General features: G+C 42.0%; 2 protein-coding genes across 9 annotated transcripts in view; one reads left to right on the top strand and one right to left on the bottom strand.

Annotated features, from left to right (window-relative positions):
• atm (ATM serine/threonine kinase) overlaps positions 1-14,971 on the bottom strand; it is a 191,765-nt gene extending 176,794 nt beyond the window's left edge. For all 8 annotated transcript variants that reach the window (XR_010018715.1, XR_010018716.1, XM_063054130.1 and 5 more), the window contains exon 1: positions 14,808-14,971. The gene's annotated coding sequence lies outside the window, so the exon portion shown is untranslated. The remainder of the gene's footprint in view (positions 1-14,807) is intronic.
• Positions 14,972-15,051: 80 nt separating this feature from the next.
• npat (nuclear protein, ataxia-telangiectasia locus) overlaps positions 15,052-25,779 on the top strand; it is a 54,955-nt gene continuing 44,227 nt past the window's right edge. Inside the window, exons 1-2 of the mRNA XM_063054126.1 lie at positions 15,052-15,232; positions 22,299-22,417. Of these exons, the coding sequence (XP_062910196.1) occupies positions 15,196-15,232; positions 22,299-22,417 (156 nt within the window). The 5' untranslated portion in view covers positions 15,052-15,195. The remainder of the gene's footprint in view (positions 15,233-22,298; positions 22,418-25,779) is intronic.

Below are 25,779 nucleotides of genomic sequence, written 5' to 3'. Positions count from 1 at the left end.
AGATGAAAAACAATGTAATATTCATTTACAGTCTTAGATAGTGACCAGTGTTTTTAAAAATACAGTCTTTATCTGATGTCTAAGAAACCCTTTTGAAATAATGTCACTCACATCAAGTTGCATCATCAGTGCAAAATTTTCATGAACTAACATGACACAAAATGTAAAAGTTTTTCTACTTCCTCTTCTGTCTAGTAACTTCATTCACAATATTCTATCTCTATTCATGTTTTCACCAACTAATCAAACTCATAGTGCTTTCTATTCAAATGATTAGAACCACATTGTCATCTGCATTCTCTATAGCAAAAGATAATTCTTCTGTACTTTAAAATCATAAAAATCATAAACAGTTTCTCCTTGAATGGGCTAGTATCTTGGGTGAACTGAGAAACAAGAGTTTATGTTGATTATTCATGAACTCAAAGTTATTTTATCTTAAGCCGTAAGGCATGAGTTTAGTTTAGCACTAATGTTATGAAGCTTAAAGGAAATAAGCAGGATAAGTTGACACAATGAAACCAAGTGAACATAACTGCTGCAGGCATTTCAAATAAACACAGTGGATTCCAGTGAATCGGGGGCAGCCACTTACTTGGACCAACTCTTAAAAAACAAAAACTAACCAAGAAAATAGCTGGGACTCCCTTTGTTTATTTGGGACACTGATGCCTGTCAATTGGGGCAGGAAACTGTTGATGAACAGTTTCTAATTAGTGTCAGTTGCATGCAGCAGTGTGAGCCATTAAGCCTGATTTATACTCCTGCGCACGGGCTATGCCGTAGACCTGATTTATACTTCTGCATAGCTCTATGCTGTAGCGAGCATGTGTTGTTGTGTCTGCGTCGCTCTGCAATTCGCTGCCAAAACGCTAGTTGGCGGTGCGGTTTCTTTGCCACTGTGTTGAGTTTCTTCGTGAGAGACATGGACAAGGAAATGCATTTTAAATATTTTCAGATGTCGGCAGGTAGATTTGACGATTTGGTTAATCGTCTCCAACCATTTATTTCGCATCAGTGTATAGGCATGGAGAAAAGCAACCAGAACGATGCTATCAAGTGGACGAATCACAGTTGTTGCGGTCTGCGTCACTGTGACACGTGAGTTACTTTTTTGGGGAGGTGCACGTCACCCTACGGCGTAGGGTACGCGGTACCTACGGCATAGATTTGACACAGAAGTATAAATCAGGCTTTAGACTCTACACAGTGCTTAGGGTGAACAGTTTTTAAATGGCGTCAGTTGTGTGTGTTTGTGTTCAAGCAGCAGTGGTTTTTGTTACGAATGGTTGGTGAGAAATAAGCAGTAAGACAATTCAGAAGTGTTTTGCTCAGTTTTCCAGCATTCAGTCTTGGAGATGCCAGAAATTATTTCACTACTTCAGCAAGTTATGAACTACGAAGAATATGAAGTTATTGACAATCATCTTGAATGTCACAGTGAAAATGAAGATTTGGAGGGTGTAATTGTCCACAGGATTGTATGAAGGTAGTCCATTATCTGCACTAGGTGTACTGACTTTGTTAATTTAGTCAATACAAAGAACATGGCAGCATATATTGGATTAATTCATCTGTCAACAAACTGTCAGGAACTAGATAGATAGATACTTTATTGATTCCAAAGAAATTTACAGTGTCGCAGTCGCATTATATGTGCACAGATATAAATATTAGAAAAGTAGAAAGAGTAAGTTACTGCAGTCTAACAGGAGGGGGTCATCACTTTCCTAGACTCATTATAGAGCCTAATGTCTGAGGGCAACAATGACCTCATATAGTGCTCCTTGGAACAGCACAGTTGACTTATGCTATTACTAAAAGTGCTCCTCTGTTCAGCCAAGGTGGCATGCAGAGGGTAAGAAACATTATCCAGAATTTCCAGGATTTTCTGTAGGTCCTTTGTTCTACCACAGCTTCCAGTGTGTCCAGTTTGACTCCTATAACAGAGCAAGTCTTTCTAATCAGTTTATTGAGCCTGTTGGCATCATCCGTGTTGATGCCATTGCCCCAGCACACCACCGCATATAAGACTGTACTGGCAACAAACAGACTGGCAGAACACCTGAAGGAGAGGCCTGCATACTCCAAAGGACCTCAGTCTCCTCAGAAAGTAGAGGCGAGGTATGGCTCTTCTTGTACACAACCTCTATGTTAGTGCTTCACTCGTCTGTCATCCATTTCTCCCCCCTCCTAGGTACCTGTAGGTCCTCACTATATCCATGTCCTCATCATCAATAGCAACAGGGAGCAATGCAGACTCAGTCTTCCTAAAGTCCATCACCATCTTCTTTGTCTTACTAATGTTAAGCTAAAGATGATTCAGCTAGTTCCATTTGACAAAGACCTCCACCAGGGCCCTGTAGTTATTTTCCTGTCCTCCTTTTATACACTCAACTATTGCTGAGCCATCCCAGAATTTCTACAGATAACATGACCTCAGTGTTGTATCTAAGGTCTGAGGTGTACTGGGTAAACAGGAAGGGAACCAATACAGTCCCTTGTGGGCTCCCAGTGCTGCTTATAGCCATGTCTGACACACAGCTCTGAAGCCGCATATACTGTGGTCTGCCAGTCAGGTAATCCATTATCAAGGATACAATGGAAGTGCCAATCTGCATGGAAGGAGTTTCTCCCCCTGCACTGAGGGCTGTATGGTATTGAAGGTACTTAAGAAATCAAAAAACATAATCCTCCCCGTACTGCCCTACTTATCCAAATGGGAGTAGGCTTTGTTCAGCAGGTAGATGACAACACTGTCGACTCCAGCGTCTCCTGGTAGGCAAACTGCAGGGGATTGGGCTGATCTGACCAGGGGTTGGAGGTGAGCCAGGACCAGGCTCTCTAGGATCTTCATAATGTGTGAGGTCAGGACCACTGAACGGCAGTCATTCAAGACTTTTGGTTGGCTCTTCTTGGGTACTGGAACCACACGTGATGTCTTCCATACAGTCGGGACCTTTCCAGGCTGAGACTCAGATTGAAAATGCACTGGAGAACTCCAGACAGCTGCTCAGCCCACTCCCTCAGGAACTTTGGGTTCACACCATCCCAATGCTTTGCTGTGTCTGAGTTTCCTAAGATCCTTCTCACCTGCTCAGTAGTGAAGGTGAGTCCATGATGACTGGGGAGTTGATGGAAGGTGGGGGCTAGGGGAGGTGAGGATCCAGACGATAGCAGTTGGCGTGTGGATGGGTGGATGGTAGGTTCGGGGCAAGGAAGTAGATGTATACAGTGTAAGCCTTTATTGTTCATCTAGGTGTTGAATGGGGGGGGGGGAGGAAGGGAGGCATTGGTGCTGAGGGAGCATTGGGTGCCTCTGCACCTGGACTGGTGTGCTGAGGGAGGTGTGAACAGGAGGGCAATTCTCAAATCCATTGAAGAATTGGTTTAACTCATTAGCCCATTCAAGGCTGCATTCTGAGGCTCTACAGCTAGGTTGATTGAAGCCAGTGATGTTCTTCATGCCTCTACACACCTCCTATCTGCGACTCTGCTCAAGCTTGTTCTCCAGCTCTCCTGTAATCCTCTTTAACCAACCTGACCTTTTCCTTTAGCTCCCTCTGCACGTTTCAATTCCTCCCTGTCTCTTGATCAAAGGCTCTCTTTTTGTGGTTGAGAAGAGCCTTTAGATCACTGGTGACCCATGTTTTATAACCATATAACAATTACAGCACAGAAACAGGCCATCTCGGCCCTTCTAGTCTGTGCCGAACTCTTACTCTCACCTAGTCCCACTGACCTGCACTCAGTCCATAACCCTCCATTCCATTCCTGTCCATATATCTATCCAATTTAACTTTAAATGACAACATCGAACCTGCCTCAACCACTTCTGCTGGGAGCTCATTCCACACAGCTACCACTCTCTGAGTAAAGAAGTTCCCCCTCATGTTACCCCTAAGCTTTTGCCCTTTAACTCTCAACTCATGTCTTCTTGTTTGAATCTCCCTCACTCTCAATGGAAAAAGCCTATCCTCGTCAACTCTATCTATCCCCCTCATAATTTTAGACACCTCTATCGTCCCCCCTCAACCTTCTACGCTCCAAAGAATAAAGACCTAACTTGTTCAACCTTTCTCTGTAACTTAGGAGATGAAACCCAGGCAACATTTTAGTAAACCTCCTCTGTACTCTCTCAATTTTATTGACATCTTTCCTATAATTCGGTGACCAGAACTGTACACAATGTTTTGTTGTTACAGAAGCAGCAAACAGTCCTTGGTCGTATTACAGTGTCCACATGGAAGTTAATGTAGCCAACGATGCAATCAGTAAGTCTGTTAGTGTCTTCCCCATATGGTTCACAAAGCACATTCCAGTCAGTAATTTCAAAGCAACCCCTTCAAGGCCCTGATGGCCTCTGGAGACCATTTTTTTTACTAGCTTAGTGGTAGCTAGCTATTGTTGTACTTTGGGCTTATACAAGGGCTTGAGGTGAACCAGGTTATGATCTGGTCTTCCAAGTGGGGAATACACAGTTTTATAATACTGTAGTAGCATTGATAGTGTTCTAATTTGTTGTGTTTTTTATTTAAATACATAATTTGATGTGTCCTATTTATATCTTTTTAATTATTTCAATGAAAGCTTTGACATTTTGGGGGCAGCTGCCAATGTGTCCCAATTAATCCGAATCCATTGTGTTTAAGAATCATGTTAATTAAATCATGCTAAATAGTAAGTTTCAAAAATAAAGTTTTATTTTTACAATGTATCATCCTTATCATTATTCTGTAAAATTAAGTATGTACAGAACATAAATAAATGGCTTTTAAAGAAACAATAATTAAATCATGATTAAATTTTAATTGAAAATTTAATCTGAACTAGGATTTTTTAAAATAGATTATGAGGACACGCAGTCCTCTTTTATTGTCATTTAGTAATGCATGCATTAAGAAATGATAATGTTCCTCCAGAAAGATATCACAGAAACACAAGATAAACCAAGACTGAAAAACTGACAAAAACCACATAATTATAACATATAATTACAACAGTGCAAAGCAATACTGTAATTTGATAAGAACAGACCATGGGTACGGTAAAAAAAAGTCTCAAAGTCTCTCGAAAGTCCCATCATCTCACGCAGACGGTGGAAGGAAGAAAAATTCTCCCTGCCATGAGCTTCCAGTGCTGCAAACTTGCCGATGCAGCACCCTGGAAGCACCTGACCACAGCCGACTCTTGAGTCCGTCCGAAAACTTCGAGCCTCCGACCAGCCCTCCGACACCAAGCACCATCTCCGCCAAGCACTTCGACCCCGGCCCTGGCAACAGGCAATAGGCAAAGCCGAGGATTTGGGGCCTTCCCCTCTGGAGATTCTCGATCGCACAGTAGCAGTGGCAATGAAGCAGGCATTTCAGAAGTTTCTCCGGATTTTCCGCCGTGCTTCTCACGTCTGTCTCCATCAAATCAGGATTGTGCACAGTACCTACTTACAAATACGATATCATTTCGGAGTGGCCGCGCGCGCTGCATCGCGCCACCATCTTCTCCTCCCCTCCCCTTTATTTGATTTTAAACCAAATAAAGCAAACTGAAAACACAGGGCATGAATTTGTTATGGCACATTAGGAAATTTTGCATTTTGAGTATTCAACTTGATATGAATCACATTATCAGGTTAACAAAGCACATTAAAAGATATGAAAGCAACCAATTAATGGTTACCATTTAAAAAATACATACATTGTTTACAGGTTTAATGAGATCTCAATAAAGCAAAACAAAAACAGAAAAATCGATACAGTTATGACTATCAAGAGAAATTAAGATATAATTACAAAGGTAAAAACAAAAGATGTTGCCAAAAAAATGACAACAAGCTGATGATTGTAAAGTTTTCAGATTTCAGGAAAAGAGCAACCAAGTTACTGAAATGGAAATGGAAGGCTGAATACAAAAGTGAACAAGAAAGATATAATAAATACTGTAGATCGGGGGTTCCCAACCTGGAGTCCATGGACCCCCCCCCCACTGAATGGTATTGACCCACGGTATAAAAAAGGTTGGGAACTCCTGCCATAGATGCTTCTATGGGTAGATAAGGAAATGATTAACTAAAGTTTATGTGAGCACCTGACAGACAGAGACAGGAGAAATTGTAAGGAAATGGCAAAGAAATTAAAGAATAGTTTGCGCCCGTCTTTGAAGAATACAGAGAAAATCTATTGGAAATAGTGAAGAGTAGAAGGTCTAGTGAGAAAGAAGAGTTAAAAAAAAAATAGAATATATATAAATTAGCAATGGAAACAAATAAATCCCCAGAACCCAATAAACTGCACGAGACTTTTGAAGCTTCTATGAACATAGTGGATATACAGCTTGCCGTCCTTCAAAATTCCGTAATTTCTAGAATAGGAACACTATATTTGGGGTGTATGGGGCAGTTGGAAGACGTATTACGTCATCTCCCAGCAGCTCCTGCAGCCAAGCTGATGCCAAATGTACTGCTTCGCATTCCTTTGGACCACATCCGCGAAGCCGAGAGGGGGATCTTGATGTCTGGGCAGCTCAGGATCTCCATACTCATCACCCAGGTCTGCGCCCCCGAATCAGGCGCATCCATTGTCTACTTAGACAGACGGAGCCATTAATGGGGTGGTTGGTCCTGACTAAATATCAGGAAATGCCAATAACGATTATATAGCTTCTCCCACCCAAGACAACTCTGCCTTCACATAGGACTTAGGTCTGGGTGTACCCTGTCTCTCTGAAGGAGCTCTGTCTATGGCGAGTGGCGCCAGAAAAATACCCAGACCAATGGTGGTGGTGTCACCTAAAATCACTGAAGTCTTCGGCAGCAGGGAGATGGATTCCAAGCTTTGGTGCAGGATTGTCTTTGTACAACAACAGCAAAGATTGGGCGATGTCTAGTGTATGATTCCCAATTGGAAACACCAGTAGAGGTCAAATGCTCTAGTTAGATGAGCACTGCGGCAACAGAAGGCAAAGGCAAACCACTGTTGAAATTTCTGCCTAGTCAATCATGGAAAGAAACAAAAGAAGGAAACAGGACAACAGCGTGAATGGGGTTGATTCTAATCAACAGAACAACATCTCACTTGGTAGGGGTAGTCATGTGCTGCAGGTGACACCAGACCGTCATCCAGAGACTGTAAGCAATAGGGAAAGGCTAAGGGTAGCAACATGGAACATCTGTACACTTCACCAGAAAGGAAAGTTGGACAACACATTAAATGAAATGAAAAGGTTGGAAGTTGATATCTTAGGCCTGTCAGAAATTAAATGGACTGACAGTGGCAAATTCACTAAGAATAGTTCTCTGATAATGTATTCTGGAGGTCAACAGCATATGTATGGAGTTGGAATTATTTTAAAAAACAAGTATCAAAATGCCTTATGGGATTTTGGGTGATATCCGACTGGCTGCTTTTAGTTAAATTAAGGGATAACCCTTTTAACATTAGCATAATCCAAGCCTGTGTGCCAACAAATGAAGAGGATATCAACAAGTTTTATGAAGACCTCGACAGTGCTTATGAGCAATGTAAATCTCAGGATATAAAATTAGTCATGGGAGATTTTAACTCCAAAGTTGGACAAGAAAGGGTTGATAACATCATAGGATCTTTTGGATTAGAGAAGAAAAATGAAAATGGAGAAAGGTTTACTGATTGGTGTGTCAGAAACAACCAAGTGATCACCAATACTTGGTATAAAAACCATCCATGTAGATTGTGTACTTGGATTAGCCCTGGAGCTAGAACAAGGAATCAAATAGATTTCATTACCATCAATGAATGCTTTAGAAATAACATCACAAATTCTAAAACCTACCCAGGAGCAGACTGTGGTTCAGATCACCATCCAGTAATAGCTACCATCAAAACAAAATTAAAGAAACTGAAACGTGGGAAAAAGAGAAAGAAGTACGGTATATGTCGGGAGAACATAAAAATGATAGCACACTTAAGCAACAAATCAAAACAGCTGTAGAAGAACACCTCAACGAAAACGAAACAACACCTATTTGGGACAGATTTAAATATGCTATACAGCAATCAACAGAGGAGATAATCCCAGTACAAGAAATCCAACACACCAGCAAGGGGTGGATAACCAAAGAAACTCTAGATCTGATGGAACAAAGAAGGTTAGTGAAGAATAATGAAGTACAATACAGAGCTAGAAAGACAGATCAGACAATTGAGCAATATTGCAAAGAAAGAATGGCAGAATCAAAAATGCAATGAAATAGAAGGCCATATTAACAACAGCACAGAAATGCACGAGAAAATTAAGGAAATTACTGGAATTAAGAAAACCTCCTCTACAGGATGCATAAGATCAGCAGACGGATTCATACTAACAGATCCAGATAAAGTATGTGAGAGGTGGATTCAGTATTTCGGTAATTCCACGTCCCATTCCCATTCTGATATGTCTATCCACGGCCTCCTCTACTGTCAAGATGAAGCCACACTCAGGTCGGAGGAACAACACCTTATATTCTGTCTGGGTAGCCTCCAACCTGATGGCATGAACATCGACTTCTCTAACTTCCGCTAATGCCCCACCTCCCACTCGTACCCCATCCGTTATTTATTTTTATACACACATTCTTTGTCTCTCTCTCCTTTATCTCCCTCTGTCCCTCTGACTATACCCCTTGCCCATCCTTTGGGTTACCCCCCCCTTTTCTTTCTCCCTGGGCCTCCTGTCCCATGATCCTCTCGTATCCCCTTTTGCCAATCACCTGTCCAGCTCTTGGCTCCATCCCTCCCCCTTCTGTCTTCTATCATTTTGGATCTCCCCTCCCCCTCCCACTTTCAAATCTCTTACTAGCTCTTCTTTCAGTTAGTCCTGACGAAGGGTCTCGGCCTGAAACATCAACTGTACCTCTTCCTAGAGATGCTGCCTGGCCTGCTGTGTTCACCAGCAACTTTGATGTGCGTTGCTTGAATTTCCAGCATCTGCAGAATTCCTCGTGTTTGCATTTTTAAATTCAGTATATAGAGCAGCTTTTTGAAGATAATAGAGGGGAACCCCCAGATATTAAACACCCTAATTCTGGCCCACCTATTACCAAAGAAGAAATAACTAAAGCAATGAAAAGCATGAAACATGGTAAAGCCACTGGACCTGATGAAATTTCAGTGGAAATGATACAAGCCCTAGAAGATCTGGGCATAAATATTCTTTTTGAACTGTTCAATGGTATATATGAGTCTGGTGTATTGCCTGACGATCTCTTGAAATCAGTATTTATAACTCTGCCAAAAATTCCTGGAACTATTGATTGTGAAAATCATAGAACAATCAGTCTTATGAGTCACATAATAAAAGACTTTGTTGAGAATTGTTCTGTGTCGAATTAAAAACAAGTTGAGGCCAGAAACTTCTAAACTGCAATAAGGGTTTATTGAGGATAGGGGAACTAGGAACACAATTTTCATACTACGAAGGCTCTCAGAAAGGGCAACTGAATATCAAAATGATGTCTTTTTATGTTTTATTGATTTCACTAAAGCATTCGACAAAGTGCAACGTGAAAAATTATTTCAAATTCTCGCTAAGCTAAACATTGACGGAAGGGACCAACAACTGCTTCAAAATTTATATCGGAATCAAACGGTGGCAGTAAAAATTGATGATAATATAAGCAGTTGGACTAAAATTCAAAGAGGAGTTAGACAGGAATGCGTTGCCTCACCGGAATTAGTTAATATCTATAGTGAAATGATTCTCAGAGAAATAGAAGACCTAGATGGGATAAAAATTGGAGGTGTTAACATCAACAATATAAGATATGCAGACGATACCACTCTAATAGCAAGTGTTGCAGAAGACCTACAAATCCTCCTAGACAAAGTAGTACAAACAAGTGCAGATTTTGATCTAACCATCAACTGTAAAAAAAACAAATGTATGGTAATATCAAAACAGCAGGATTTTCCCAACTGCCAATTGTACATCGGTAACCAAGAGGTTGAACAAAAGGCCAGCTTTAATTACCTTGGTAGCTTTATATCACAAGATGCTAGAAGTAAAGTAGAAATAAAAAGAAGAATTGCCATTGCCAAAAGCAACTTCCAAAAAAATGAAACCCAGTTTTACCAACAGACACATATCTATGACAACAAGGCTTAGGCTACTAAAATGTTACATCTGGTCGATCTCGCTGTATGCTTCAGAAAGGTGGACTATAACACCAGAACTCCAAAGAAACTTAGAAGCAACAGAAATGTGGTTTCTTAGAAGAATGCTGAAAATATCATGTAGAGATAGGGCAACTAATGAGACAGTACTCCAACGTGCCCATACAAAAAGATCTTTAATGAGAACATTAAATGAGAGGAAACTTAAATTTCTGGGCCATGTCATCAGAAAGGGAGAAATAGAATGCCTTATATTACAAGGCCGTATGCCTAGGAAACGCAGAAGAGGAAGGCAAAGAAGAAAATATATGGACACCGTGAAAGAACTAACAAATCTAAGTATGCGAGATGTCATTGACGCTGCGAGGGATCGTTCGATGTGGAGAGCCATGATCGCTCAAGTGTGTAATGCGCAAGGCACATGAAGAAGAACACTATATTTAAGAAAAGGAAAAAACATGTTTATGTGAAACTGCAAATCTGTAAATCTGACACCAATATTAGACAAATACAGATAGTCTTTTATTAAGAAAGCAGCCACAAGGCACTTTAAAATGAAATACAGAATTGGATGAATTACTTTAAAAAATGGTTCGCAGAATTGAGGTATGGATTACTGACTAGGTAATGGGTCAATTTTGGGTTGAAAGGCTGTGGCAAATGTTGATAACAGAGAGATTAATTCTGGGTCTCAATTGTTCAGTCTGCTTTAGTAATTTAGTTGACAAGATTAAGTACAAGGTATCCCAGTAGCTGTTCATACAGAACCAAATGGAAATGTAGACAGTGAGAAGGATGCAGAGTGGCTTGAGGAAGGTATGGTTAATAATCTGTATCTTGGGCAAGGACATGATAGATGGAATATAATGTAGAAAAACTGAGTTCATTCACATTGTTGGAAAAAATGCATGCAAAGTAGGCAACCACGAAGTCAAACTGTGTTATGCTCGGGAGATACATATCCTAACTAATCAAAACAGAAAGCAAGCTACGGCAAAAAATAGTTCCTATCCTTCTTTAACCAACTTCTAAAGAAAGAGCAGACTTTTATTAAAAACAATAGTACACCTTCCCCACAATCTCCGTCAGCACAGGTGCACCACAAGGCTGTGGGCTTATCTCCCTGCTCTACTCACTTTATACTTATTACTGTGAGGCTAAGCACAGCTTCAGTGACATACTTAGGTTTGCTGGCAACACCACTGTCACTGTCTGAAGCAAAGGTGGTGATAAACCAGCTTACAGAAGGGAAACGGAAAATCTGGCTGAGTGATGCCACAACCACCATCTCTGACTCAATGTCAGCAAGATCAAGGAGCTGATTACTGACATCAGGAGGAGGAAACTGGAGGTCCGTGAGCCAGTCCTCACTGGGGGATCAGAGCTGCAGAGAATCAGCAACTTTAAATTCCTTGGTGTTATCATTTCAGAGGAGCTGTCCTGGGTTCAGCACATTAAGTGCCATTACAAAGAAAGCACTGAAGTGCTTCTATTTCCTTACAAGTATGCAAAGATTTGGCATGACATCTAAATCTTTGGCAAACTTCTATAAATGTATGGTGGAGAGTATATTGGTTGGTTGCGTCATTGTATGGTAGCACCAATGACCTTGAAAGGAAAATCCTACAATAAGTAGTGGATGCAGCCCAGTCCTATACTTGAAAGTCCTCCCACCATTAAGCACATCTACACGGAGCGCTGTTGCAGGAAAGCAGCATCCATCATCAGGGTCCCCCACTACCCAGGTCACTCTCTCCTCTCACTGTTGCCTTCAGAAAGAAGGTACAAGAGCTTCAGGACCCCACCACCCAGGTATGGGAAGTGTTAATATCCCTCAACCATCAAGCTCTTGAACCAGAGGGGATAACTTGACTCGCCCCTTCACTGAACTGTTCAACAACCTATGGACTCACTTTCAAAGACTCTTCATTTCATGTTCCCCATTTACTGTTTATTTATTTATTGTTATTATCATTTTTCTTTTGTATTTGTAGTTCATTGTCTTTTGCTCATTGGTTGTTTGGTCATCCTGTGGGATGCGGTCTTTCATCGTGTTTCTTGTAGTTACTGTGAATGCTCGCAGGAAAACAAATCTCAGGGTTTTATATAGTAACATATGTACTTTGATAATAAATTTACTTTGAAAAATGCTTTTTAATAAATAAACAATGTTATTTAATGGCATCACTGTAATAATCTACTGCACTTTCCATTCACTTCCTTTCCCTCCTTTCTCAGTCCTGCCCCTTTCATTATTTTAACCATTCAGTTCCAAAGGAAGTGAGAAAAGCTCATCTTCCTCTTGTTCAAAAAATAACCTGTAAGATAATATGCAAACATTGATTTTGTTTCTCTCACATCATCTTATTGCCTGCTCCTTATTTTGTCTCTATTTCCCATTGTCTTTCTTCTCTACTACAATCACTCATCTTTTTCTCCATTTCACTTTGCTTATCCCCTCTTTCCTTTCCTTCACTCTCGTTTTTTTATATATCCAGAGAGAATAGTAATCAATATATGAGAATTTAATCAATGGGGAAAATGAAAAGAAATGCAAGAAAAAGCCCAAGGAAAAGTGAGTTACAATTGATAAAGTACTGCAAGTAAAGATTTAGTTAATCCTGAGAATAAACAAGAATATTAAAATTATCCTTTCCTCATGTTTTAATTTTGGGTCAATAAGTAAAAAAAGATTACGTGGAATATGGAGGATGCATTTTAGATAAAGTGAATCATTATAGTGCAGGATGCCATTCAGACCATTGTGTCTATCTGTTGAGTATTTCTGTCAGTCTCAGTCCCTGCTAATTCCTCTTCACCCTGCAAGCCATTTCCATTACCATTATAGGCAATACAATGCTTTATCCATCGCATTAAACCTGCTACAGTGGGTATTTCATCTATGTTAATAGCCTTGAGCTTGAGAGGGTTGAGAGCTTCAAGTTCTTAGGACTGAACATCACCAACAGCCTGTCCTGATCCAACCATTTTGAAGTCATGGACAAGAAAGCTCACCAATACCTCTACTTCTGCAGGAGACTTAAGAAATTTGGCATGTCACCTTCAACCCTTGCCAATTTTTAATCAATGTACCACAGAAGCTAGCCTCTCTGGATGTGTAATGCCTTGGTATTGCACTACTCTGCACGTAACTGCAAGAAACTGCAGAGTTGTGAACACAGCTCAGCGCATCATGGAAAGCAGCCTCCCTTCCAAGGCCTTCCTCTATACTTCTTGCTGTAGCAGTAAAGCAGTCAGCATTTTCAAAGACCCCATCTACCCAGACATTCTCTCTTCTCCCTTCTTCCAAACACAGAATACTCTGCAGATGCTGGGGTCAAAGCAACACTCACAACATGCTGGAGGAACTCAGCAGGTCAGGCAGCATCCGTGGAAATGCTGACTGATTGTATCCACGGTTGCTGCTCGACCTGCTGAGTTCCTCCAGTGTGTTGTGGGTGTTGCTTCTCCCCTCTTCCATCAGCGAGAAGAACATGTACCACCAGGCTCATGGGCAGCTCTACCTCACTCTTATAAGACTATAAAATAGTTCCCTAGTATGATAAATTAGACTCCTGCCCTCAATCTACACATTCTAATTTTACATCTTATTGTTTACCTGCACTGCACCTTCTCTGTAGTTGTGGCACTTTATTCTGTATTGTTATTGTTTTATCTTGTTCTACCTCAATGCATTGTGTAATGACACCATTGTAGGAACAGTACATAGAACAATTTTTTCACTGTATCACCCTCACAGGATGAAGAGGTGCTCTGCACATTCTTATTCCATTTTAGTGTCATATATTAAGATAGAGCAAGTGCAAGTAAAATGCTATTTCATTTGAAAGGACAGCTTGGTTAAAAAGAGCTTGTATAACATCTCCAATAGCTACACAGGAAAAGTGCCTTGAGCAATGAAGATGGGAGATGGAAAGCAAACCCAAGAAGTCACAGGCAAACTGGCTCCTTCAGTTTGCTGAGGTGGGAGAAGGCAAACTAACAGGGAAACAGGAGAAGCAGTAAAGAGAAATTTATGGGACTCTGAGATACGCACATGGACAAAAGAAAAATGAAGGGATAGATTGATCTCGGAATGCGTTAAAAGGTCAGCACAACATGAGCTGAAGGGCCTGTATTGTGTTATAGCGCTCTTTATCCTGCTTGTTTTGTCTGAGAGGAAATCGTGTCAAGAGCAGAATTTGAGAAGTGGCGGGAATCGTCAGGTCGTGTGCGGCCACCTCAGCCCAGAAGTCGCGATTTCAGAGCGGCTCAAATCTCCGTACTTGCTATTAACACCAACGACGACCGTCTTTTCTCTGAAATATTAACGCTGCTTCTTTAAATACGGGTGCGCAACATTTCTTCTTTTACTATTTCAGATTTTCCGCGTCTGCAGGTTTTCATTCTTAAATTTCACTCAGGCAGCCGGAAAACACTTTGTACCTGCTGCTGTGCCCAGACCTGCCAGCCACATCGCATCTAACAACTCAGCAGCGTTCCAGTCCTACCGACACACGGCCCGGATTCAACCCAGCTTAACGCGTCGGGCCCCCGGCGGCTGCGGGACGCGAGCGGCGGACGTTAGACATTTAAAACGCTGCAGAGGACGCGCAGTCACAGCAACACGGAGACAGATCACAGCTTTATTAAACTCGAGCTATTGCCATTAAAACGCACCTTCGTAATCTGACTTGTTGCCAACGTGATTTTTTTTCTGGTTTGTAAACGGAGACAGCCAGCGAGCACAGCGACGGTTGTTTCCCCGCTGGAACAAGATCCCAGCCTCGCTCTTCAACACAGGCGGCGGACCCACACGACCCACGGGGCTCTGGTTAACAACACCGAACAGCAATTCCCGGCAACCACCGGCGCATCTCTGCTTTCCCAGTTCCGCCGGATGCACGGTCAGGATTAACACGGCGTTGTTTTTACGCGCCATTTTCAGCTCCCGTCCCCCGACTCTTGTTAATGGCGAGTCCACTTCCGAGGTCGGCGTTGATCTGAAGCCTGGCGACTCCTCCTGGGAGGGGGGCCTCCTTCATAAACTCCGGGTCGTCCCGAGATAATGCTACTGCCGTCAGACATAGCGCGTCTGGTCCTGGGTAAGTGAGCTGGTTTGCAAGCGCGGAGTCGGTGCCTGGCTCTCTGAAGGATTGGACCCGCACCGGAGGCCAGACAACTCTGCTCTCCTTGCTCCAGTCCTCTCAGTGATTGACAGCCTCCTGACATTGCGCTGACTATTTCCCGTAGTTTTGGATCGCGGGTTAAATGGTTTGTTTCACACAGGCCTTCTACAGTCATTGTATCTATGATTTAATTTTAAGAGTTTAATTTGAGTGTTCAAATTGTCACTTTTCTTTGTGGAATAGTATTTAGAATAGTGTTCTAATTCATTATTCGGTCGGATACTTAAAGTCCCGGCCCTCACAATGGATCAGATGTTTAAACCCATTAATGAACCAGACTGAACAGATGTCAACATCACTGGAAAACTGCTAAGCATGAAATTATGCACCTTGATTTTAAGGTTTCCTAGTTGATAATCACTTTGGAGCAGGATTCATCTGATAACCAATTCAAGTTTGGTCTTGAAAATTAGTTGGTCATCAAATAACTAAAACATGAGTGCAGCTGCTGATTGGTAATCCTAATTAGTATGACCTGCCCTTGGTGTTAGGAAAAGCCATAGTAATTGAGTCCTCCTGCTGAGTTTTGACAGAAATTATTACCGTTTCCTCTCTGAGATCTCAAAGATGTTTCTTGATCTGTTGAGTTTCTTCAGTAAATTGTAACTCCAGAATCCAGTATCTACAGTCGTATCAAAAAAAAGTTATGTTTGAAACTCATTTATCTTCATAAACCATACTTTTTGTCATAACTGAGTGAAACTGGTTTGCAATAGGGAGAATTTGCCTGAATATAGTTTTGCAGGTGCAACAGGCTATCAAGAAGGTAAATAGAATGTTGGCTTTCATTGCTAGAGGATTAAATTTAAGAACAAGGATGTTATGCTGCAACTATACAGGGTACTGGTGCATCTGGAGTACTGCGTACAGTTCTGGTCTCCTTGCTTGTGGAAGGATATACTAGCTTTGGAAGTGGTGCAGAGGAAATTCATCAGGTTGATTCCAGAGATGAGGGGGTTAGGCTGAGAAGAGATTGAGTCATCTGGGACTGTACTCATTGGAATTCAGAAGGATGAGTGGAGATCCTACAGAAACATATAAAATTATGAAAGGGATAAATAAGATAGAGGCAGGAAAGTTGTTTCCACTGATAGGTGAGACTAGAACTAGGGGGGAGTAAATTTAGGACGGAGGTAAGGAGGTTTTCCCAAAAGAATGGTGAATTTGTGGAATTTTATGGCCAATGAAATAGTGGAGGCTACCTTAGTAAAGTTATTTAAGACAAGGTTGGATAGATTTTTCCACAATAGGGGAATTAAGGGTTATGGGGGATGAGTCCATGGTCAGATCAGCCATGATATTATTGAATGGCGGAGCAGGCTTGATAGGCAGAGGGCTTACTCCTGCTCCTATTTCTTCGGTTCTTGTAATTTCAAGATAGCACAAGTTGGCAGTGTGATGATGTTTGAAGAACTACTTTTGGATGATTGGATGCACAGCAAATCATCTGTGTGTAGTAAAGATCAAAGTTGCTGGTGAACGCAGCAGGCCAGGCAGCATCTATAGGAAGAGGCGCAGTCGACGTTTCAGGCCGAGACCCTTCGTCAGGACTAACGAAGGGTCTCGGCCTGAAACGTCGACTGCGCCTCTTCCTATAGATGCTGCCTGGCCTGCTGCGTTCACCAGCAACTTTGATGTGTGTTGCTTGAATTTCCAGCATCTGCAGAATTCCTGTTGTTTGTGTGTAGTAAAGAACTTGATAACAAAAAATGGCTTTTGATGAGATTGACTGAGAACATTTTCCAGAACAAGGGGAAAATACTCTTGGCTTCTGATTAGAAAGTCAGAATCAGAATCAGGTTTATTATCACCGGCATGTGATGTGAAATTTGTGAAGTCACTGTGAAGCCTACATTCATTGGGTGAATGTCTCTTCTACAAGCTAATGATGGTCATTCATTGTGTCCGACGAAGGCGGTCGTTCTTGTGTATAGTGCTGCCAGAAAGTTTGTGAACCCTTTAGAATTTTCTCTATTTCTGCACAAATATGCCCTAAAATGTGATCGGATCTTCACGCAAGTCCTAAAACTATTTAAAGAGAACCAAATTAAATAAACGTTATACTTTTTCATTTAGTTATTGGAAAAAAATGATCCAATATTATATGTATTTGAACTTCGAACATTTGGAAATAGTTTTAATTAAAATCTTAAGCATATTTACAAAGTTGTTTTGCATTGAGGGTTTCCAGTAAGTTGTTGAGTAAAATGGGATTGCCTCTACTGCCATCAATACGAGTTCCAACCACATCCGACACCTTCAAACTGCTGATTGTGCAACCTCCAACTCCACTCTAGCCTTGACCGACAGCACACTGCAGCTGGAACACCTGTCCCCTTTCCCCTCCCCCCCCCCCCCACCGATACTCTGCAATCCTGTGCTCTCAGGTCCCACCACCAGCTCCTGGGTACTTGGAGACTTCATCTTCCTCTCACCCACCTTCCCTAAACACCCCAACCCTCCCCTCTCCTCTGACACTACCAATACCCTTACCAACTCTAATCTGTGCCGGGTCTTCACTATCCCCTCTGATATTCTCCTCTCTGAGTGAGGCAGGACGTTTTGTCCTCAGTAAAGGCCTCATCTTTGCCCCCCTGCACCCACACCACAGTGAGTTCTGCGCCCACCATGATGCTGAGCTCTTCTTCCTGTTTCCATGCCTACATTATTGGCAAGGTCTCTCCACCCTGCATGATGACTTCTTTTCCTATCGTTAACCCCGCTCCTCTTCCTGGACACCCTGCTCTGGATCTTTTCATTGCTAACTGCCGACAGGACATCAACCATCTTGTCTTCACCACTTCTCTCTCTAATTCCAGCCTCACTCCTTCCAAACGCACTGCTCTCCACTCTTACCACACTAATCCTAACCTCACCATCAAACCCAACAAATAAGAGGGGGTGCTGTAGTAGTCTGGCAGGCTGACCTCTTTATCTTGCTGAGGCCCAGAAACAACTCTCAGACACCATTTCTTGCTTACCCCTTGAACAGAATCCCACTAAGGAGCATCAAGCCATTGTCTCCCACACCATCACTGAGCTTATTAAACTCCAGGGGTCTCCCATCCACTGCCACCAACCTCATAGTTCCCTTACCCTGCACATCCCATTTCTACCTCCTACCCAAGATCTACAAACCTGCCTGTCCAGGTAGACTGATTGTTTCTGCTTGTTCCTGTTCTGCTAATTTATATCTGCATACCTCGACTCAGTTTTATTCCACCCCTCCCGCGCCCCCCCCCCCCGGTTTAGTCCCTTCCTACCTACATCCATGATACTTAACACAGTCCTGATCTTTTCAATGATTTCAAGTTCCCTGGCCCCGATCATCTGATTTTCACTATGGATTTCCAGTCCTATACACCTCCATCCCCCACCAGAAAGGCCTCAAAGCTCTCTCATTTCTTTCTGGACACCAGACCCAATCAGTTCCCCTCCACCACCACTCTCCTCTGTCTGGCAGAACTTGTTCTCACTCTCAGTAATTTCTCCTTTGGCTCCTATCACTTCCTTCAACCGCCATGGGCGCTTGCATGGGTCGCAGTTATGCCTGCCCTTTTGTCGGCTACATGGAACAGTCCGAGTTCCAAGCCTACACTGGAATCACTCCCCAACTTTTACTACACTGCATCAACGCCTGCATGCGGAGCTCGCCAACTTCATCAACTTTGCCTTCAACTTCCACCCTGCCCTCAAATTAACCTGGTGCATTTCTGACATCTCCCTCCCTTTTCTCAATCTTCTCTGTATATCTCTGGAGACAGCTTATTTGTTGATGTCTATTATAAACCCACAGACTCTCACAGCTACCTGGACTATACTTCTTCCCGCCCTGGAACTTGTAAAATTTCCATCCCCTTCTCTCAATTCCTCCGTTTTTGCCGCATCTGCTCTCAGGATGAGACTTTTCATTCAGACTAAGGAGATGTCCTCCTCGTTCAAAGAAAGGGGCCTCCCTTCCTCCACCATCAACGCTGCCGTCAACTGTATCTCTTCCTTTTCATGCACGTCAGCCCTTATCCTATCTTCCCATGACTCTACCAGGGATACGGTTCCTCTTGTTCACATACCACCCCACCAGCCTCTGTGTCCAGCACATAATTCTCCAGAACTTCCGCCATCTCCAACAGCTCCCACTGCCAAGCTCATCTTTCCCTCCCTACTGATCTCCCTCCTGGCACTTATCCTTGCAAGCAGATCAAGTGCTATACCTCCTCCCTCACTACCTTTCAGGGCCCCAACCTATCCTTGCAGGTGAGGCGACACTTCACCTGTGAGTCTGTGTCTGGTGCTCTTGTATATTGGTGAGACCCGACGTAGGATTGGTAGACCACTTCACCAAGCACCTATGCTCCGTCTGCCAGAAAAAGCAGGATCTCCCAGTAGCTGCCCATTTTAATTTTACTTCTCATTCCCATTCCAAACATGTCAGTCCATGACCTCCTCTACTGTCGCAATGAAGCCACATTCGGGCTGGAGGAGCAACATCTTGTATTCCATCTGGGTAGCCTCCAACTTGATGGCATGAACATTGATTTCTGAAACTTCTGGTAATGACCCCCCCCCACCATACCCTATTCCCATTTCCTTCTCTCACCTTATCTCCTTACTTGCCCATCACCTCCCTCTAGTGCTTCTCCCCCTTTTCTTTCTTCCATGGCCTTCTGTCCTCTCTTATCAGATTCCCCCTTCTCCAGCCCTGTATCTCTTTCAGCAATTTCCCAGCTCTTTACTTCACCCAATCTCACCCATCACTTGCCCCTCCCTGACCCTCTTATTCTGACTCCAGTCTTTTTTCTCCTGTCCTGGTGAAGGATTTCGGCCTGAAATGTCAACTGTACTCTTTTCCATAGATGCCGCATGACCTGCTGAGTTCCTCCAGCATTCTGTGTCCATTGCTTGTCTTGATATTGCTCATCAGTTGTTATTTTTTGTACTAATATGTTGATGGAAATTCTACCTAAATCTGCATTTTTTAACATTCAGAATGCTTGCATTACTGTTAATTCGTAATGCATGATGTTCATTTTAATACTGAATAATAGAAATTACTTTAAATCAAGTTAAACTGAGATGCACAAGCTAACTAATTCATCTTCAGGATGTGAACAATGCAAAAGTTGTGCAGAAATTCCATTGAAAATGCTGAGCTTTTAATTGGATTTAGTGTACAAGTGATCCCTGTGTTATTGAAGTTTGGGTAAGTGAAATTCACCCTTGCAGAATTCAAAAATCACTACCCAAAAAATTGAGAAGTGGAATAAAATTTGGTCTTGTGGAATTTATGTTGTGTAAAATAAGTGAATGACATTCCCATTCCCCCCACTGCTCCATCCTCAAATCCCTTTTGTCTACAAGCTGCATTGTTAAGTTGGAACTGCAGACCATGCCCTGTACTTTCCAGAGGATGGATGAGATGGTTTTCCTCCTGTGGATTTTGGTGATTGGACAGAATAGCAGATCACAGGTTTACTGTATCTATGTGACTTAATGCCAGCACTTTCTTTTGGAATGAAAAAAACTGCAATCTGGAATTGTTTTGATTGGAATGTCCATAGTACTAGTTTCCCTAAGCTGTGGCAACATGGAAGTGTGTACTGGACATCCAGTGATGTCTGGTGTATTATAAATAGGGTCATTTCATTTCAGTATAGGGTATCTGATCTGGTGGAGCCTCAAGAAGCTAATCCGTGGCAGAATTGCAACAAATTTGGGATAAGGCAGCTAAAAACTGCTTTGGAAAATTCTGTGTGTTTAAAAATAAGCTTTTCTCGATTGTTCTAACTTCCCACAAATTGGCTTTTGTACTTGATATGATACTTCATACAAAATTGCTAGCACTGGTCACCAATATTCCCTCTAATTTGTAATGACCAGTGTATGCAAAAATTTTGTGCTGTGCAATTTTCTTGCCCAGTGACGATGACGTGCGCATATTCATTTTAACTATCAATAAGAACTATGATCTCCTTTGGGTTTGATCATTTTTACTGTCGTTCATCTGGACTGTCTCAAAACATACGTAGCAGGCCTGTAGCGGGTAATGAAGGATCTTCTTGCCTGAGCTTTTGCACAATATCCGGATGTGATTTGCTTGCTAAATGATGCTTTAAAAATCAAGTATCCAAATATCACTCCACTTCTTCCCACTTGCAAATTCTCCAGCAAATTTTGCATCATAACAATACGCGCAGGTAACAGCAGTTTCTGTATTGTACATAAATATTTCATGTAGCACGTTCCTGACCTCATGAACTTACGATGTAGCAGGTTCTACTGTTTCATTAAGCCATTGCTCTTTAAATGACCTAGTTGTTCTTTTGCGCTTCATGCCCTTTGCTTCTTTGGAATTGGACGTAGTGAATCAATAATTTCTTCGTCAGTTCCAAAATTGGCAGACAAATCAGCGCAAACTCCACGTTGTCAACACTGTCCGTATCAGAAACCAGAAAAAGAAATGTGATTGTGTACAATTGTGAAATATACGTAACATGCCAATGAGGTAATAGGTGACAACCTTTTGTGCGCAATTTAAATCCCTTTGTGCGCTAGTTGCAAAAGATGTGTGCATGCACACACCTTAGTGGGAACATTGCTGGTCACCGCCCTGAGTGTCATCAGCCTTATTTGTTAAAACCGACTGCCAAGTTGAATGTGCTTATGCAAAGTTCGAGAAAAGAATAAGTTGATTTCTTTGATTCTCCCTTGTGTTTTAAATGTGCGACTTTCTTCTGTACAAGAACTTGGCTGAAACTTACTTCAACCAGCTTGTAGAACAGAATATTTTTCCAGTAAAGCAATAGAAAAGACTAATCTCGAATGTAATATTAATTAATTTCTCTGTAACAATTTCAGATATTTATTCTAAAACCCTTTAACCATAGCAATGTTATTGTGCCACAGCATGTATGTATCAATTACTCTGTTGCTTTGTGTGGATATTGGTGAAAAACTGCTGAATTTTGTTTACTATGTGTTTTAGGATATCTACAGCAGGAAAAGCTTTCTAACACATGCAAAGCCTTTATTTTGGAAAGTCGTGACCTAAAGGAATATGCTGAGCACAGTACCGAGGATGGAGTTGTTCCTGCTTGTTTACTGGTATGCTGTGAATAGTATTATCTCTTTGGATTACACCAACTTCTTTATTGCAACAATGTTTATGTCGCATACTATATGGGAAAGAACGTTCTACATGTAATCTTAAAAATGTCGAGCTTCCCGCGTGATACTATACATGGATGAGGGGAGACATGAAGTCACTTTATGCCACAATCGCTACAGATAATGAATAAAGCTGCATCTGCTATGACTCAGTTATATAAAAAACAACTCAGCGCCTACAAAAGGTTTTCCTGTTTTATTGTTTTACAACATTGAATCACAGTAGATTTAATTTGGCTTTTTTTGACACAGTTCAACAAAAAAACTCTTGTTAAAGTGAAAACAGATCTGTACAAAGTGATCTACATTAATTACAAATATAAAACACAAAATAATTGATAACAGAAGTATTCACTCTCCACCCTTTAATATGACACACTAAATCAATACTGGTGCAGCCAATTGGTTTTAGAAGTCCAATAGAATCAATTTGTTAACTAGGGATCTGTTTTTGGAGACCTGTGTGTTTCAATCGATTGTTGTAAAAATACACATATATCTGGAAGGTCCAACTGCCACCTGGCCTGCTCCTGCACCTATTTTCTATGTTCCTATGCCAGTATCAGTATCCTGGCAAAGACTACACCACTAAGACAAAAGAACACTCCAAGCAACTCCAGGAAAAAGGTTATTGAAAAGCATAAGTCAGGAGATGGATACAAGAAAATTTCCAAGTCACTGAATATCCTTTGGAGTACAGTTAAGTCAATCATCGGGACTGTCATATGTCGAAAGATTGGAGCGACTGGGCTTGTATACTCTGGAATTTAGAAGGCTGAGAGGGGATCTTATTGAAACATATAAGATTATTAAGGGATTGGACTCGCTGGAGGCAGGAAGCATGTTCCCACTGATGGGAGAGTCCAGAACCAGAGGCCACGGTTTAAGAATAAAGGGTAGGCCATTTAGAACGGAGTTGAGGAAAAACTTTTTCACCCAGGGAGTGGTGGATATGTGGAATGCTCTGCCCCAGAAGGCTGTGGAGGCCAAGTCTCTGGATGCTTTCAAGAAAGAGATGGATAGAACTCTTAAAGATAGTGGAATCAAAGGTTATGGGGATAAGGCAGGAACTGGATACTGATTGTGGATGATCAGCCATGATCACAGTGAATGGCGGTGCTGGCTCGAAGGGCCGAATGGCCTATTCCTGCACCTACTGTCTATTGTCTATCGTCTATCAAGAAAATGGAAAGAATATGGCACAGCTATGAATCTGCCTAGAGCAGGCCATCCTCAAAAACTGAGTGAGCGTGCAAGAAGGGGACTAATGAGGAAGGCCACCAAGAGACCTATGACAACTCTGGAGGAGTTACAAGCTTCAGTGGCTGAGATGGGAGGGACTGAGCATACAACAATTGTTGTCTGGGTGCTTCACCAGTTGGAGCTATATGGGAGAGTGGCAAAGAGAAGGCCACTGTTGAAATAAAAACTCTCATTAAATCTTGGCTAGAGTTTGCCAGAAGGCATGTGGGAGACTGAAGTCAGCTGGAAGAATGTTGTATGGTCTGATGAAAACAAAATTGAGCATTAGACACTGCACATTATCAAAAACACCCCATCCCTACCATGAAGTATGGTGGTGGCTGCATCATACTATGAGGATGCTTCACTGCAGCAGGCCCTGGAAGGCTTGTGAAGGCAGGGGATAAGATGAATGCAGCAAAATACAGGGAAATCCTGGAGGAAAACCTGATGCAGTCTGCAGGACAATTTTGACTTGAGAAAAGATTTGTTTTCCGACAAGACAATGACCCTAAACATAAAGTCAGAGCTACACAGCAGTGGTTTTAAAACAACAAATTTAATGTCCTGGAGTGTCCAAGTCAGAGTCTAGACCTCAATCCAATTGAGAATTTGTGGGTGGACTTGAAAAGGGCTGTTCACTCATGATCCCCATGCAATCTGACAGAGCTAGAGCAGTTTTGTAAAGAAGAATTGGAGGAAACTGGCAGTAGCCAGATGTGCAAAGCTGTTAGAGACCTATTCACACAGACTTAAGGCTGTAATTGCTGCCAAAGGTGCATCAACTAAATATTGACATGAAGGGGGAGAATACTTCTGCAATCAATTATTTTGCGCTTTATATTTGCAATTAATTTAGATCACTTTGTGGAGATCTGTTTTCACTTTGACATGAAAGAGCCTTTTGCTGTTGATCGGTGTCGTAAGAAGCCAAATTAAATCCACTAGTATTCAATGTTGTAAAACAATAAAACACAAAAATTTCCAAAGGGGGTGAACACTTTTTACAGGCACTATATAGGTGGAAGCAAGTTGTCTGCATCGCATCACTTAAAAGCTGATCTGTGCAGCCCTTTCCCAGAGGGCAAAGCTTTTTACTGAAAACAGCATTAGTTGCCTGTCCAGCTTTTCAAATGCCTGGCTTCACCAGTTCTGTAGAAACAAGCTCACATTCTTACTTCTAAAATATTCTTAATGTTACTGTTCTATTTTGAGTGAATGTATTTTTAAGTAAATGTTTTTGTTTCAGTACCATCTTATTTGATATTTAGTGTTCACCTTTCAGACTGAAAGGCCATGTTTTCTCAAGGCAGAGTACAATGATAATGGTGATTACATATAATTTCTCAGAACTTTTCCAGCATTTTAATGCATCTTTGAGTTGACCAGAGCAGAATTCTATATTCTAATTAGAGCAAAAGCAATTTGAGCACGTCCTCGGCTAACGTGCACCTTTGTGGCCTCTTGTATATCGGTAACTGTGTTTGGTGCTCCCGGTGTGGCCTCAGTATATCGGTGAGACCTGGCGCAGATTGGGAGACCGCTTCGTGGAGCGTCTACGCTCCATCCACCAGAACTTGAGAGATCTCCCAATGACCACCCATTTTAATTCCACTTTCCATTCCCATTCTGATATGTCAATCCATGGCCTCCTCCACTGTCAGGATAAGACCACACTTAGGTTGGAGGAACAACACCTTGTATTCTATTTGGGTAGCCTCCAACCTGATGGCATGAACATCGATTTCTCAAACTTCCAGTAATGCCCCCCACCCCCCCTTCACCATTTCCCATCCCCTTGTCCCTCTCTCATGTTATCTCCTTGCTCGTCCATCTCCTCCCTCCCTTTCTTCTTTCTTCCATGGCCTTCTGTCTCTTTCACCAATCAACTTCCCAGCTGTTTGCTTCATCTCTCCCCCTCCGAGTTTCACCTATCGCCTGGCATTTCTCTCGCCCCTCCCTCCACTTTTCAAATCTACTCAACTTTTTTACTCCAGTCCTGACTAAGGGTTTCGGCCTGAAACGTTGACTGTACTTTTTTCCACAGATGCTTCCTG

This window comes from Mobula hypostoma, chromosome 7 (assembly GCF_963921235.1).
Source record: "Mobula hypostoma chromosome 7, sMobHyp1.1, whole genome shotgun sequence".
Lineage (NCBI taxonomy): Eukaryota > Metazoa > Chordata > Chondrichthyes > Myliobatiformes > Myliobatidae > Mobula > Mobula hypostoma.
The sequence above is the reverse complement of the archived record's forward strand: the minus strand, read 5'-3'. Positions and strand labels throughout refer to the sequence as shown.